This window comes from Sminthopsis crassicaudata, chromosome 3 (assembly GCF_048593235.1).
Source record: "Sminthopsis crassicaudata isolate SCR6 chromosome 3, ASM4859323v1, whole genome shotgun sequence".
Classification (NCBI taxonomy): Eukaryota; Metazoa; Chordata; class Mammalia; order Dasyuromorphia; family Dasyuridae; genus Sminthopsis; species Sminthopsis crassicaudata.
The window spans coordinates 646,786,002-646,802,065 of record NC_133619.1 but is presented as its reverse complement, the minus strand read 5'-3'; the positions used below and the strand labels follow the sequence as shown (position 1 = coordinate 646,802,065).

The 16,064-nt window shown below is 41.0% G+C and overlaps 1 protein-coding gene across 1 annotated transcript; it reads left to right on the top strand.

Moving 5' to 3' along the window:
* Positions 1-7,472: 7,472 nt before the first annotated feature.
* On the top strand, positions 7,473-15,764 carry LOC141564561 (uncharacterized). The gene is made up of 3 exons (XM_074307167.1): positions 7,473-7,545; positions 9,467-9,593; positions 13,197-15,764. Exons 1-3 carry the CDS (start codon positions 7,513-7,515, stop codon positions 15,257-15,259), a joined length of 2,223 nt encoding a protein of 740 aa, XP_074163268.1. The 5' UTR covers positions 7,473-7,512; the 3' UTR covers positions 15,260-15,764.
* The last annotated feature ends 300 nt before the right edge of the window (positions 15,765-16,064 follow it).

Below are 16,064 nucleotides of genomic sequence, written 5' to 3'. Positions count from 1 at the left end.
GTTTTTTATATCTACAACATAGTTCAATTAGCCTTAAACTATGGAGCAAGTTGTAGGAGAAGGAAAAGTTTTTAAAATGAACAGAAGAGGAAGTGTGAGGAAAAAAGGAAAGATCAAGCTCTTGCCCAAGAGCAAAGGGATTTAAATGAGGAATTAGGGAGTGATGACTCTAATTCTCTTGAAGAAGCTTCAACCCCACCTAGAGAGCAGATTATTGACAGGCCCACATCAACTCCACCTTCAGAGGTGGAGGAAGAAGGAGGAAGGGAAGAGGCAGAAACACAAACAGAATTGCCTGTGAAGCAGCCTAAGCCTATGACAAGATTAGAAAAAGCATTGGTTAAAGTTAAGAGAGAAGGACAGGATATAAGTGATTTTATACATGCATATCCTGTGATTAAAGAGATTGACTCTGTAGGTCAAAAAGGAGAAGATATGCACCTTTAGATTTGAATAAAATTAAAGATTTGAAAAAAGATTGTACCCTTTATGGGGCTCCATCAGCTTATGTTAAAATGTTACTAGATGGTTTGCTTATGAAGTCCTAACCCTGAATGATTGGAAATCCATAGCAAGGACATGTCTAGAACCTGGACAAAATTTGTTATGGCTTGCGGAGTTTCATGAATTATGTAAAATCCAAGTCAGATGCAATTTGGAAATAGGAGTTAACACACAATTCACTTTTGAGCAATTACCTGGTGAAGGTCACTATGGAGAGAATTCAGAACAGATTGATTATACCATGACAATATATGATCATATTGCTAAAGCTGCAATAATAGCTTGGGTTTCCTCACTGGACAGAAAGATCAGGGAGAGGCTTTCACTAAAATAGAGCAAGGTCCCAATGAACCTTTGGCAGATTTTGTGGGACGTTTGCAAACTGCTGTCAAAAGAACTATTGGAGAAAATGCAGCTACAGAAATAATGACCAGATATCTGGCTAAGGAAAATGCCAATGAGATTTGCAAAAGAATTATATGGTGATTAGACAAAGATGATCCTTTAGAGGAGATCATAAGATGATGTGCTACAGTAGAAACAAATGCTTTCTACACCCAGACTATGACGAACATGGAAAGACAGGGTCCCTCCTGGCAAGGACCTTCTAGAGAAACTCATCGATGTTTCCAATGTGGAAAAATTGGGCATCTAAGAGCTCAACATAGATATGGAGATATAGTGAGAAGACAGGGTGAGAGAAAAACTAAAACTCCATGTCCAAAATGTCACAAGCGCTTCCACTGGGCCTCCGAATGTAGATTGACCAAGGGAAATGAGAGGTGGGGCTTAGCTCCAGCCCCCCAGGTGAAGTGTGATGGCAGCCAAGGTTAAATCCAGAGAAATTTAAGACATGATCAATCAGCCAAAAGGCTATCAGATGGAAGAATGGATTAAATTAGGAAAAACAGAGTTGTATGCAGTAGAGACTACTGAGATATTCCCTGGAGAAGTGAAACCTATTCCTGTTGAGCCTATGGATCCTTTGCCTCCAGGCTTGACCATTTCACTTTCTGAGAGTGCCTACAAAACAGTGTCCATCCATACATTGATGTGGGAAACTGGAGAACGTGTAGCTAATATCCCAGTCACTAACACAGGTAGACAACAGGTGATTTGTCAACCAGGAGAAGTAATAGCATCAGACTTATTGTTATGTACCCCTAATAAGCAACCTGGTGATAGTCACCTAGATACTGATTCCAATCAAGAAAATCTAGGAATATATTGGACAGCAGCTGTGACAGCTGACCAACCTGTGCTTACTATTTATATAAATGGAATACCATTTGAAGGATTGGTAGACACGGGTGCTGATTGTACAGTTATTAGAGGTGCCAATTGGCCCAGTCACTGGCCAAAGATTAAGGTAGACACCTACATGTCTGGGGTAGGAGGATCAATTGCAGCACAAGTTAGTGCTAGGCCTTTGAGATGGATATTTGAAGGTGAAACAGGAGTTTTTACTTCTTTTGTGGTTGAAAAAAACCCCATCAATCTGTGGGGAGGAGACATTTTACAGCAGATAGGATTATAAATAAGCACTTTGGCTTTTTAGGCAGGGCTGCTGTTGAAGGCTTACCTGCACTTTCATCAGTTCCTATTCAGTGGAAGACTGATTCATCAGTGTGAGTAGGACAGTGGCCCTTAACAAGTGGTACAATCCAGGCCTTATTAGACATAGTGCAAGAACAACTTGACCAAGGACACTTGCGGCCTTCTCTAAGTCCTTGGAATTCCCCAGTATTTGTGGTGAAAAAGAAATCTGGAAAATGGAGGATGTTGACTGATCTAAGAAGAGTAAATGAACAGATGGAAACTATGGGAACTCTTCAGCCTGGACTTCCATTTCCTACTCAGTTGCCAAGAGAATGGCCTCTTTGGGTTATAGACATTAAGGACTGTTTCTATTCTGTCCCTTTAGATAAGGAGGATATGAAAAGATTTGCTTTTTCAGTGCCTAGTGTTAATTTGGCTGAGCCTTATAAAAGATATGAATGGACAGTTTTGCCACAGGAAATGAAAAACAGTCCTACTATGTGCCAAATGTATGTTGCTGCTGCTCTTGCTCCAGTAAGAAAAGCATTTCCAAAAGTAATATTGTTACATTATATGGATGATATTTTGGGATGTGCACCTGAGGAACAAATGTTAGAAGCATGTCTACAACAGACCCTAAACACTAAACAACTAAAATCTAAACAACACTAAAGTACTACAAACTGCATATAGCTACAGAAAAAAATTCAAAGACATGCTCCTTTTCAATATTTAGGATAAGCAGTATATCCTAAGACACTCACAGTACAAAAGCTTTAAGAACAGAGAAGTTGGACATCTTAAACGATTTCCAAAAATTAATAGGAGATATCCAATGGATGTGTCCAGTGTTAGGCCTAACTACCAATCAACTGCAACTTCTATATGACATTTTAAGAGGAGACAGTGCTTTAAATTCACCACACCAGCTTACAAAAGAAGCACAAGAGGCTTTGAGGGAAGTTGAACTGGCTTTATCCAATGTGGTTGAAAGAGTCACTCAAAAACCCTTGGAAATATCAGTTTGTTACAAAAGAGGCACCCACAGCAGTCCTTAATCAAGGAGACAGTGTGATTGAGTGGGTGAACCTCCCAGCACAACCAGAACAAAGGCTTACTCCTTACCCAGTGCTTGTGGCTAGGATTTTATTAAAGGCTATTAAGAGAGTAATACAATTATCTGGAATAAGTCCTGAAAAAATATACACATTCTATACTAATGCACAAATTAATGTATGCTGTGAGACCATCCCAGAATGGCAAATTTTATTGGCCACAGCTCCAAATTTTGCACATGGGTCTCCATTAAAGATAACCCAGCTACTACATAATTGGCAATGGATTTTTGAAGAAAAGGTTTCTAAGGTTCCTCTTAAAGGACTAACAATCTTTACAGATGCGTCCAAAGAAAATATTTGTGCTGTATAATCTCATGATTTAACCATAGAGAGAGTAGTCAGGACTCCTTTTCAGTCTACTCAACAGAATGAATTATTTGCTATCATGCTAGCTCTTACTTATTACCATGAAGACATAAATATAATTACTGATTCAGCCTATTCAGTAGGTGTAGTACAAAGAATTGCCACTGCCCAAATAAAATTGGTAGCCTCCAATATATATCAGCTCTTTAAGGAACTTCAAGAGCAAATGAAAAAGCATCCAGGCAAGATTTATATCTTACATGTCCACTCACATAGTGGACTTCCAGGTCCTATTTTTGATGGAAATTCAAAGGCAGATAGCCTTTTAACCATGTTAGCCAGTACTTCTTTATTTCAGGAACCACAAGAATCTCATTCTAAATATCATCAGGCTGCTTGATTTGGAATAACAAAAGAAGAAGCTAGAAGCATAGTAAAAAGCTGTACAGCTTGCCTTCCTTTCCATGCTCCTACACTCCCTTCAGGAAGAACCTAATGAAATCTGGCAAATGGATGTGACCCATTATAAATCTTTTGGTCGTCTGTCTTTCATCCACGTGGTAGTAGATACCTTTTCAGGATTCACTTTTGCAGTGCCAACAGCAAAAGAGACAGCCCACGTGGTCACTGAATTCCTTATTCAAGCATTTGCAATTATGGGTGTGCCACAAGCAATAAAATCAAACAATGGACCTGCATATAATTCTAAACATTTTGAGCACTTCTGTGTGCAGTATAAGATTTTACACTCTACTTGAATAACTTTTAATCCACAAGGTCAGGCAATAGTAGAGAGAAGTAACAGAGACATTAAGACACTCCTCCAAAAACAAAAGAAAGGGGGAGCCACAGGTAGCCCTAGAGTACTTCTAAATTTAGTTCTCTATACCATTAATTTTCTAATTTTTGACAAAGATGCACTGGCTCTGCCAGACAGGTTTGATAACCCACCAGAAGGGCAGTGTCCAGTGCGAGCAGCTCCATTGTCCTTAGATAATTGCTAGGTGATGTGGAGAGACCCAGAAAGTGGTGAATGGAAGGGACCAGAGAGGGTTTGCTTGTATTTCTTCAGATGGAGAAGGAATCAGATGGGTGCCAACGAGTCATATTCTCCTTGTCCATCAGAGAGAGTCAGAAAAAGAGAAAGACCTCAAAACAAAAGAGAAAATCTAAGAAACATCTGACACTGAAAGAGCATGGCTAATAAGAAGACTGGGAAAGAACTTTAAAACCAGCAGGAATCATTGGATTTCCTAACACAAGATGAGACTAATGGACAGTAGACTTCTGGACATTTATAAATTGTCAATTTAGGATTATTTGATCATGTTATTTGTTACGTACTTCTAGTATGTACTATTTTACTATGTTACACTATGTTACTATGTGTTCATGTAATTTATGTAATTATGTCTACTACCTCCCATAGTGATGGATTTATGTTTCAAGGTCATGACTACCTTATGTTCTAAATCAAAAGAAAGGGGGAGATGTTGGGATTACAAGGTGAGAACTCAGGTTGTCTGGACAGTGGCAAGGTGAGAACTCAGGTTGACTTGACAGTTCTCTGGCTCAGACCTTTGGTTCGGGCCTTTAAAGGGAGTTTACACCTTAGGAATTCTAAGAGGAGCAAGTTCATTGGTGGAAGTATTTCCCCATGCCCCGTTGAGTTCTCACATGCCTATTCTCTGGGAGGATAAAAGAAGGGCAGCATTGGGTGTGAGAGAATCGACTCTGGGATAGAGTTTTGATGCCAGGCAGGCTGAAAGGAGACCAGTCTGATTTGGGGAAGAATAAGAGCTGGAGGAGATTCAGAGCTCCCAAGAAACCTGGGCACAGAGATAAAGATTTTACAGATCTCCCAGAGAATAGGTATGTGAGAACTCAAAGGGGGCGTGGGGAAATACTTCCACCAATGAACTTGCTCCTCTTAGAATTCCTAAGGTGTAAAGTCCTTTTAAAGGCCTGAACCAAACGTCTGAGCCAGAGAACTGTCAAGTCAACCTGAGTTCTCACCTTGTCACTGTCCAGACAACCTGAATTCTCACCTTGTCACTGTCCAGACAACCTGAGTTCTCACCTTGTAATCCTAACATCCCACCTTCAGCCTCTGTGCAGTTCCTTCTTTCACACTCAAATTTATGAGGTGATTGCTCCGTTTTACCGTTTTGTAACCAGTTTTGTTTTTCAGAAGCACTCCATCATATACAACTCAGCTCTCACCTTTCTTTCAAACTTCTCAGTAATGATGACAGCTTGAAGAATTCTGACAGCATTTCTGTATATAGGCAAACTTAGGGTGTTTGGAGTGAATTTCTTCCAGGTTTACTGTGTCCCCAACATAATATTTGTGGTGCTATTACTTACTGTCTACTTATTCTTCCAGGTTCCTTTCTGACCTAAGACTTAGCTCTCTTCATATATAGAGGAAATGTCCAGGATATTCTTATGGCTCTTTCTTGATGTAAGGAGTTTTGAAATTTCCCAGGATATCAAAAAAACTAAAACACAAACAAAACAATCAAACAAACAAAACAAAACTTTTGCTGGGGTCCTACAATATTTCAGTGCTCTGTAAATTGTGTCATTTCCTCTTCTCTTTCTTATTGTGGTTCTCAAACTCCTGACTTCTTTTTGTACTTGTATGGATTTCCCCCATGTGAGGTTTCAGAGGAATATTGATGCATTCAGTCTCTTTAACCCAGCTAGAAAACTGTATTGGTCCCTACTGAGAAAACTTCAGGGTCCTTTCTTTTATAAAAGTCTAGTTTTCTGCCACAAGCATTAGGCTGGGCTGGAGGTTGGATCTGAAACTTCACTCTAGGATCAGAACTCTACAGTTGCTTTTTGTGTTGAATGTATTCCTTGATTAATACCCAATTTAAGGTTCAGCATCTTCTCCTCCCCTTAGATCAAACTTTTGACACCTGGAAAGCCCCCACTTTGGACCTGCCTCATTTCTTGATTTTGGTGGAAAGCCTAACCTCAGAATCTTGGGAGAGCACTCTTAGCCAGTCTGACTCTAACAGGAACCTTTCAGTGTTCCTGATACCCTTGTGAACAATTTTTTTCTTGAAACTTATTTAAAAGCTTTGAAAAAAATGGGATTGCCATGTTTGAACTTTGCCTTGTGTATCATAGAGACTAGATTTGTTTGAAGCTTTCAGACTAGATGTGTTGCTTAATCAGGATGTGCTGGTCACGCTGATCCCAGAGCCTTTTGGGGGATAGGGAGAGTGATCCAGACAATGAGGAAAGGAATTTTCTGAGATCTACCTTTTTAGCAACTTGTGTGCTGTATTTGGAAACTGCTTCAAGCTGAGCACTAAGCTGTTATATGTAATCACATCACACTCTCAGAATCATTTTTTAGATTAGTATTTTTTATACTCTAGTTTCCGCAAATCCCAATACAAGAAAAACTAGAAATATAACAATAATATAAATAAGGTTTTTGTTTTAAAACATGGAGAAAAATTGTCAGTGAAATTACATCAATGCATTTCTAAATTCTCTTCCATAGAAAAATCTTCATCCTTCTGACTATTTGACTCTCTTGACTTGCTGGGGACCACAGGACCTCAGTTGTTGATCTGGATTGGGACTCTGTTCCACTTTTACCCAAGTGAAACTGGTCTTTCCTGCAGTCTTTTTAAATTATCTAAGGTTGGAAAATTTTCTCACCATCCTTTTATAGGTCCTGTCACTCCACTCTTAAATGAAAGTTACTTCATAGGAAACTGGAGAGAGTTGAGGCAATATCCTGCCTTTTCTCTCCCATCTTGACTCCACTGTTTTCATTTTTCAACCTGCCCCTCCTTTCAGCCTCTCTTCCCCTGTTTGTTGGGGTCTCTGCTCTACAGGCAGAGTAACTTCCCTGGAACCTCATCCTCTGTCATTTCCTGTAGGCTAGCCCCCTGTCCAGGAAAAGAAGGAAACAATATCTGTGCAGCTATAATCATCCCAATCATCCCTCCCCCCCCCCCCCCCCACAGCCTGCAGAGGACCAAGGCCTGCCCAAGCAGGGAGCCTGAAGCCAGAGGGAATGGCCCCTGAGAACTGCAGAGCCCCACCCCAGGTGAGTGTATTCTGCCTACAGATGGCAGCACAAGAGGCCATTTCCATGGATCTGGAAGGTGGTCTGTGAGGCAGGCCATCTCTCTTATCATTGGATCCTTTACAAAGATAGGCAGGAAAGTGAATGCAGTAATAACAAGGCTGCCCTCCTCTCTCCTAAGTTTTAGACTGATTCACTGTCCCTTTGGCATCTTGAGCACTAACCCTCTCCCCCAGTTGCTGCCCAAACATGTTTGTTTAAATTTCCCCTCAATATAAGTCCCTGACTAGGATGACTACTTCACTCATTAGTGTCTGTCCTGTAGGTATTATGTCTTTGTTTTAGTCCAGAACCAGCTCCCCAGTACACACACACACATACACACACACACACACACACACAAACACACACACACACACACACACACACCCCTACACCTTCTAGCCACTCTCTGTGTTCTGTGACCAACCTCCCTCCTGTAGCCACTGACTTTCCTGGCAACCGTTGATCTTGTGGTCTGGAGCAGAACCCTGGAAGCTTCCCCAGTTATTCTTTCCCTGGCTGGTAGCAGATTAGAATTTGTCCCCCTGCTGTTGCTCAATTGTCTCAGGTCATACAGATCTTCCCAAATCTCTCTGAATCCCTTCTCTTTACCATTTTTTGCCGTTATTAATGTAATTTTATTTCATTTTTTCTCCTGAGGCAATTAGAGTCACTAACTTTGCCCAGGGTCACACAGCTAGGAAATATTAAGTATCTGAGGTCAGATTTGAACTCAGGTTCTCCTGACTTCAGGGCCAGTGCAGAATTTCTTTTTAACCTTAAATACAAAATAAGAAAAGACAAAATATTTCAGGTAACCAGCAGAACATAAGAGCAAATTCGATAAAACAAACCCACATAATAAATGCTACACATGGTTCAGGAGCTGTCCAGCATTTCTTTGCTTCCTGGTAGGTTTTGTTTTATTCCATTTTATTTTCTTTATCTCCTGAGAACCCCTCAGCTGCAATTAGGCACTTCTAGAATCACTCCATGACACTTGGCTCATACTTAGCCTTTCTCTCCCTTTACCATTGCTTGGGTCAAAGCAACAGGCATTTAGAAAGGGAAGAGGCTCTGTGGGAATATAGAGGAGATGCAAAGAAAGAAAGATCGGTCCCTGACCTCAAGAAACTTCCATTCTAACATGGAAGACAACATATCAGCAGCTGTGTCCACACCAGCTGTGTACAGTATAGGTGGGAGGCCTTTGCATGGCAGTGCTTCCAAGTGCTCTCATGGAGGATGTGACCTTTGGGTAAATCCCTTTTCTCTGCTTCAGTTTCCTTTTATAAATTGGTGACCATTGATCCACATTCATTAAGAAGTGTGTGCTGCTGAAATTTGGAATGCCAAACCTTACAAAAATGAGTGTTGAAAAGTATCTGTACTTGCATTTGGAAAAATAAAATATTATTGGGAGGAAGGATAGTGTTTTCATCTGGATAAAACTTAATTTCTGGCCTTTGGAAAATTCACAAGATCTTTTTTTCTCCTCATGGATCATGGAAATGTTTTAGCTCTACAGCACATAATACTTGCTGGCTTCACACAAACACTTCATGCCATTTTCTTAACATAGCACTGTCTGATTTCACCTCCAAGAGTCCTCCTCTCTCTCTGATAGAACCCATAAGTTTTCTGATTGCACAGGCAGTAATTTCCTAGTAAGACATTTCTCCATTTTATTCCAACTGAACATATAAAATGTGTTTCTCTATATTCCACTGGTTTTTGGGGGACTTTGGTTTCAGTGCAGGCTCAGAATCCTGTAAGGGCTGTCACCTTTGGGCAGATCCCTCCTCCATGCTTCAGGTCCCTTCTGTAAATTGAGGAGCATTGGATCAGAACAGTTAAAGCTTGTTTCAACTCTGAAGTGCTCTGGGTCTTGGTGTTTTAGGAGTTGGTGACCTTCAAGGATGTGGCTGTGGACTTTAGCCCTGAGGAGTGGGGTCTGTTGCACCTGGATCAGAAAGAGCTGCACAAGGAGGTCATGCTGGAGAATGCCGAGAACTTGCTCTCCTTGGGTAAGGAGCGCTTCCCTTGGAACTCTGGAACTGCCATCAAAAGGAGTGACACCATCCCTTCCCTGGGGTGCAGAGTTTCAGGCTTTTATCAGTTCTTAGAAAGGCCCAAGGACAGCCTCCTGTCCCCAAGAGACAGGGTCCTCCTGCTGCCTGTTCTTCTATGGGAGGTCTTTACATTGTAAGATGGGCACCTAGCACTTGTGTCTGCAAAGCTTCTGAAAACTGCTCCTGCCCCTTTTCACTGAACATGGAATAGGGGAAGGAACCCCCTTCCTCTTGGTGGGAACCATTTTGTTTTTGTCATGTTCTTTTTACCTTGCTGCCCCTGGTGTAACTCAAATTCCCAGCACAACAAGTGGGCCCCTGTTCCTTCATACATCCCCCAAAGGTCTATACAGATACAGGGGGAGAAAGGGAAGGGAGGAGGTCTTTCCATACATTTGCTGGGATCCAGCCCTAGTGCACAAGAGCTTCCTTCATGTGCATTATTGAATTTGATTCCCACCACAATCCTTTGTTTTGGGTACCGTCTCTATCCCCATTTTACAGGTCTGCAGGCTAAAGCAAAAAGATGAAATTACTTGCCCAGAGTCACATAGCCAGGATGTGTCTAAATACAAATTTGAACTCGGGGCTTCCTGACTCCAGGCCTGGTGCTCCCTTGTCTATGCTACCAGCTGCTTCTAATGTCCAGAAAATGGAGGATGTGGGATGTGTCCACCCTGCTGAGGAGGCAGCAAAATCAGGATCTTCTGACTCCAGATTGCTTGTGTGGACTCCTTTGCCCTCTGCACTCTTCCCTTGGAAATAAGTACCCTGAAAACCATCTTTGAGTTGTCCTTGGAATCCTCCAATGGGCCTCCCACCCCAGCCCTATTGCAATGAGGAATAATGACAAGTTTCCAGGCTCACACCCACTATCTCCCCCCTCCCCAGGATTTCCAGTTCCCAGAGCAGATGTCATCTCCCATGTGGAGAGAGGCGGCCTGAGGAACTCCTGTCCTGGTGAGTGAGTTGCAAGCTGGGGTGCAGGCTGCTATCCCAGGAAGCTTCTTGATGTGATGGGCCTGGGGGTGGGTAAACTGGCTTGGAATCCCATTTCAGACTCTTGTGATAGGGAGATCTTGAGCACTTCTCTGAATCTCTACTTCAGTCACTTCATCTGTAAAAGGAGGGCTTTGGACTCCAAGGCCTTTCAGTTGCCTTCTAATAAAGAATCAGTGGTCCTAGTGGAAGCCTTTATTGGAAATTTGGGGCCATGCAACTATCTACAACCAAAGAAAGAGGGGTCAGGCTGTCTAATATGACTTCTCTTAGACCTTCCTTAAGCCAAAAAGCATTTATTTGTACTTTTTTGATATTTATTTAGAACTAAAAACAAAATAGAAAAAGACAGAAAAGAACAATTTTAAAAAATGTTTTATGTTCAGCAGAACATAGGGGAGGATTCAAAATATGTAATAATAAATTTTCATAAACCATAAATGAAAGACATTATATTCAGAACCGTTCATCGATTTTTGCTTTCCTGTGGTTGTTCCTTTGTTCTCTGCTGGGCACTTTTACTTTATTGTTCTCCCTTCCCTCACTCCCCCTTCATCCTCTGCCAACTTCCCGAAGGAGGCAGTAGTTGAACACAGATACATAGAAAAAGCAACAACTTCTGAGGAAAGCTGGCTGCAAGCTGGAATCAATGAATCTTCCTTACCTGCCTTCTTCCCTCCAATCCTGCCTTTTCTCTCTCTCTACTCTCTTCTTCCTTCATTGCCTGTTTCCTTCTTTCTTTTCATCTTTCCTTCCTTCCCTCTGTCTAGCTAGGATATCATATATCCTTACCTACAAATGCTCTTAAAATTATTCCCCCCCTTTCTTCATCACTGAACCATCCCTGCATAATCTCTCTCTCTCCCTCCCTCCCTCCCTCCCTCTCTCTTTTTTTGCTGAGGCAATTGGGGTTAAGTGACTTCCCTAGGCACACACAGCTAGGAAGTATTAAGTGTCTGAGGCTAGATTTGAACTCAGTTCCTCTTTGCTTCAGGACTGGTACTCTATCCACTATGCCCCAGTTCCTTTCTTAAGGAACAAACCTTAAATCAAAATCAGTCTGATTCTCATTGAGCACCGATTCGTCCCTTGCTAAACCACATTTGGTCTTTGTTTGGGTCCTGATTGACTCAGATTGAGTGTAAATTGAAGTCATTTCTGCTTTAATCAGAAACCTGAGGTTCTTCCCAGAGTCACTCATTCATTCCTTTTTATTTATTGAGAGTTTTCTTTTTGCCTAGGTGAGACAGGAGATTCTTTGCCTCCATTGCTCCCTAGCCTTAATCACTGGATGGGGGCAGCCTCAGTCACAGGAGACATGTTGGAGGCCTTACCTTAAGAAGGCCCAGCTCTCCCCTGGCCATCTGCATCGAGAGCCATTTGCAATAATCTTGATCTGTAACTGGCCAGGGGAGGTAGATGGCTCTGTGGGGGAAAGTGAGGTCGGTGACCTTGGGCAGCCCTCCCTGACTTAAATTCAAGTAACTCACTGTATAAAACTGACAGCTACCCTTAGGTTAGAGATATGGGAGGGAAAGACTCCTGGTTATTTTATAACAGCACCAGGAGCCTTAGGCCCTTGTTATCTTCACTATGGGATTTGTTCATAGGTGAGAGGGAGCAGGAAAGAGATAGAAACAGAAACAGAAATTTGGCCCCTCAGAGGGACCAGCATGCAAGCACTAAGGTGGGGTTAGGCCATTAGATCAGCCCTGGGAATGTTAACCAATCAATACACATCGAATAAGCACCTGTTCTGGTATACACATTGCATTGAGCCCTGGGTATACAAAGAGAACTTGTCAAGAAGTTTTAAATCCAGCATAGAAACTTGGAGATGGTTTGAGAGTAAACAGCAGCTTGTGAAATTTTTCTTAGCTAATCCAGGCACAGGAAAGTGTTTTTATTGAAATGGATCACATTCAACAGACATATGTATATAAAGAGAAGTTGGAAGAGAAGTTTATGAAGGAGGGGTTGAGGTGGAGAGAATCAAAATCATAGTGCAACAATAGTAGTTAACAAGCATATATGCCTATTGTGTGCGAATATATTGTCTCTTTTGAAGCACACAACAACCTCGGAAGTGGGTACAATTATTACCTTCACTCTACAGGAAAACTGAGGCAAAGAAACACATTCCCAAGGGTGCAGAGCTAGGTGGTGCCTGAGATTGAGTTTGAAAGAAAGGATTGGAAGTAAAATGGAGAACATGTCTAGTGTAATGGATTGAGAATACTCAGTTTTTAGTTTCTAGTTCTAATCTCCTGCAGGGATTCGAATTAGGTTACTCAGCCATTCAGAGCACATATCCTCTTTCTAAATAATGAGAACCTTGCCTTTTTCTCAGCTTTGTTGTGGGTGTCCCATGTCATTATACTGTGAGTGGAACTCTGTTAATTGAATCACTTTATTGGTGTGAGCTAATAGCATTTAAAAATGATTGAATCTCTCTATTTCAATTTGAAAACTTTGCCTGGAGAAATTAAAAGTCAATCATTTTATTATCAGCCAGCATTAGAGGGTATATTTATATACTTGTGTGTTTGTTTCTTTCAGATGCAGAGACACAGTTTGATATGAAGGAGATGAGTGCAAATCTGAAAATGATCTCATGGAAAGACCTTTTTCAATATCGTGAATACAGGGCTGTTATTGCTAAACACAAAAGAAACCACATTGGAGAGGAACATTGTGAATGGAATACACACAACCAGGCTTTAAGAAAGAGTTCCATTGTTGCTAAAGATAAGAATATACATCCTGAAGAGAAGACACCTGAGTGCCATGAATGTGATAAAGCTTTTTTTGTACTCTCTTCCCATCAGAGAATCCTTGCTGGAGAGAAGCCTCATGAATGTAAGAAACATGGAAAAGCTTTGAGAGAGAGATCTACTCCTGCTAAACATGAGAGAATTCACATGGAAAACCAACTATCTTACATATGTAATCCATGTGGAAAAGATTTCCAATGTTATTCCAAATTGGTTCAACATCAGAGAATTCACACTGGAGACAAGCCTTATAAATGTAACCAATGTGGAAAGGCTTTCATAGATCGCTTCAGTCTGGCTAAACATCAGAGAATCCACACTGGAGAGAAGCCTTATAAATGTAATGAATGTGGAAAGACCTTCACACGGAGTGACCATCTTCGTGAACATCAGAGAATCCACACTAGAGAGAAGCCTTATGAATGCAATGACTGTGGAAAGGCTTTCACATTTCACTCTTATCTTAATGCACATAAGAGAATCCACACTGGAGAGAAGCCTTATGAGTGTAAAGAATGTGGAAAGACTTTCATACAGAGCTCCTGTCTTCATAAACATCAGAGAATCCACACTGGAGAAAAGCCTTATAAATGTAATCAATGTGGAAAAGCTTTCACACAGAGTGGCAGTCTTGCTTTACATGAGAGAATCCACACTGGAGAGAAACCTTATAAATGTAATCAATGTGGAAAGTCTTTTATAGATCGCTCCTACCTTGCTATCCATCAGAGAATCCACACTGGAGAGAAGCTTTATGAATGTAATGAATGTGGAAAGGCTTTCACAAAGCTCTCCTACCTTTTAGCACATCAGAGAATCCACACTGGAGAGAAGCCTTACAAATGTAATGAATGTGGAAAGAGTTTTACACAGCGCTCCCATCTTGTTGTCCATCAGAGAATCCACATTGCAGAAAAGCCTGATAAATGTAATGAATGTGGAAAAGCTTTCACACAGCGCAACAGTTTTAGTTTCCATCAGGGAATCCACACTGGAGAGAAGACTTACGAATGTAAAGAATGTAGAAAAGCTTACACAAATGGCTACTGCCTTGATTTACATCAGAAAATCCACACTGGAGAGAAGCCTTATAAATGTAATGAATGTGGAAAGGCTTTCACCCTGCGCAGCAGTCTTACTTCCCATCAGAGAATCCACACTGGAGAGAAGCCTTACAAATGTAATGAATGTGGAAAGACTTTCGCACAGCGCAGTAGTCTTACTTTCCATCAGAGAATCCACACTGGAGAGAAGCCTTATAAATGTAATGAATGTGGAAAGACTTTCATAGATCGCTCCTACCTTGTAGTACATCAGAGAATCCATACTGGAGAGAAGCCTTATCAATGTAATGAATGTGGAAAGGCTTTCACAAGGAGCTCCTCCCTTGAAGTACATCAGAGAATTCACACTGGAGAGAAGCCTTACAAATGTAATGAATGTGGAAAGGCTTTCACAAGGCGCTCCTACCTTGACGTACATCAGAGAATCCACACTGGAGAGAAGCCTTACAAATGTAATGAATGTGGAAAGGGTTTCCTAGATCGTCCCTATCTTGCTGTCCATCAGAAAATGCACACTGGAGAGAAGCCTTATGAATGTAATCAATGTGGAAAGGCTTTCATCTATCGCTCCCATCTTGCTATGCATCAGAGAATCCACACTGGAGAGAAGCCTTATGAATGTAATGACTGTGGAAAGGCTTTCACAAGGCGTGAAAGTCTTGGTAAACATAAGAAAATCCACATTGGACAGAAACCTTCAGCTAAAGGTCAAATTTTGCTTAGCAACAAAGAGTGCACATTAGAGAAAAACTTTAACTATCTGGATCATGGTAAAGTTTTTTAATATATTAGTCTCTGACTAGACATAGGAGATGCCATACTAGATGTAAAACCTCATTTATATAATCCATGTGAAAAATCATTCAGGCTCACTTCATCCCTGAATTGCCTCTAGAAAATTCCTAGAAGATTGAAATCCCAAATAAAGGCATAAAAGTGGAGGAGAGACCTTGTTAATCAGCAGAGATTTTCTGTTTGGAAACAAGTCTCCTATGGACTTGGCATGGGAAGGTCTTTAGCTCAGGTTTATATCTGAGTATACGGAGTGCAGGGAAGAGTTACAGATGTGCTGAAGGAAGACATGCCCTTACCTGGAGCATAAAGGTCACTATAAAGTCACAATATTCACACTGGAAAGAAACATTATACAAAATGTATTTGCAGAAAGGCTGGATCTCATCCTTTGTGTAGAAATCTAGCAGCAGATGAAACATGTGAATATAATGAATGAGGGAAGGCCTCTTCCTACAGCACAGATTGCATTAGATATTGCAATTTTATACTGTGTATAAAGGGTCAGAAAAAAGATGTGAGTTTTTCTCTGAAATCCCCAGATTGCTATCCAAAGAAGGGTCTTTATAATGGGGGGGAAAACCAATTGTTTTAATCTCTTTACTCTATCAAGAATGATTAAGAGATTTTAAAATCTGATTTTACATTGTTTTTATTACTTAATTTTCCTCTTCATTGTCTTGTTTATTCCTAAATTCTTTGGCTTTCCATCTGTGTAATAAATTATATGTTACATGTTTTAATTTTCTTTTAAAATATCTGTGGCAGGGCAGCTAGGTGATGCAGTAGATAGAGCG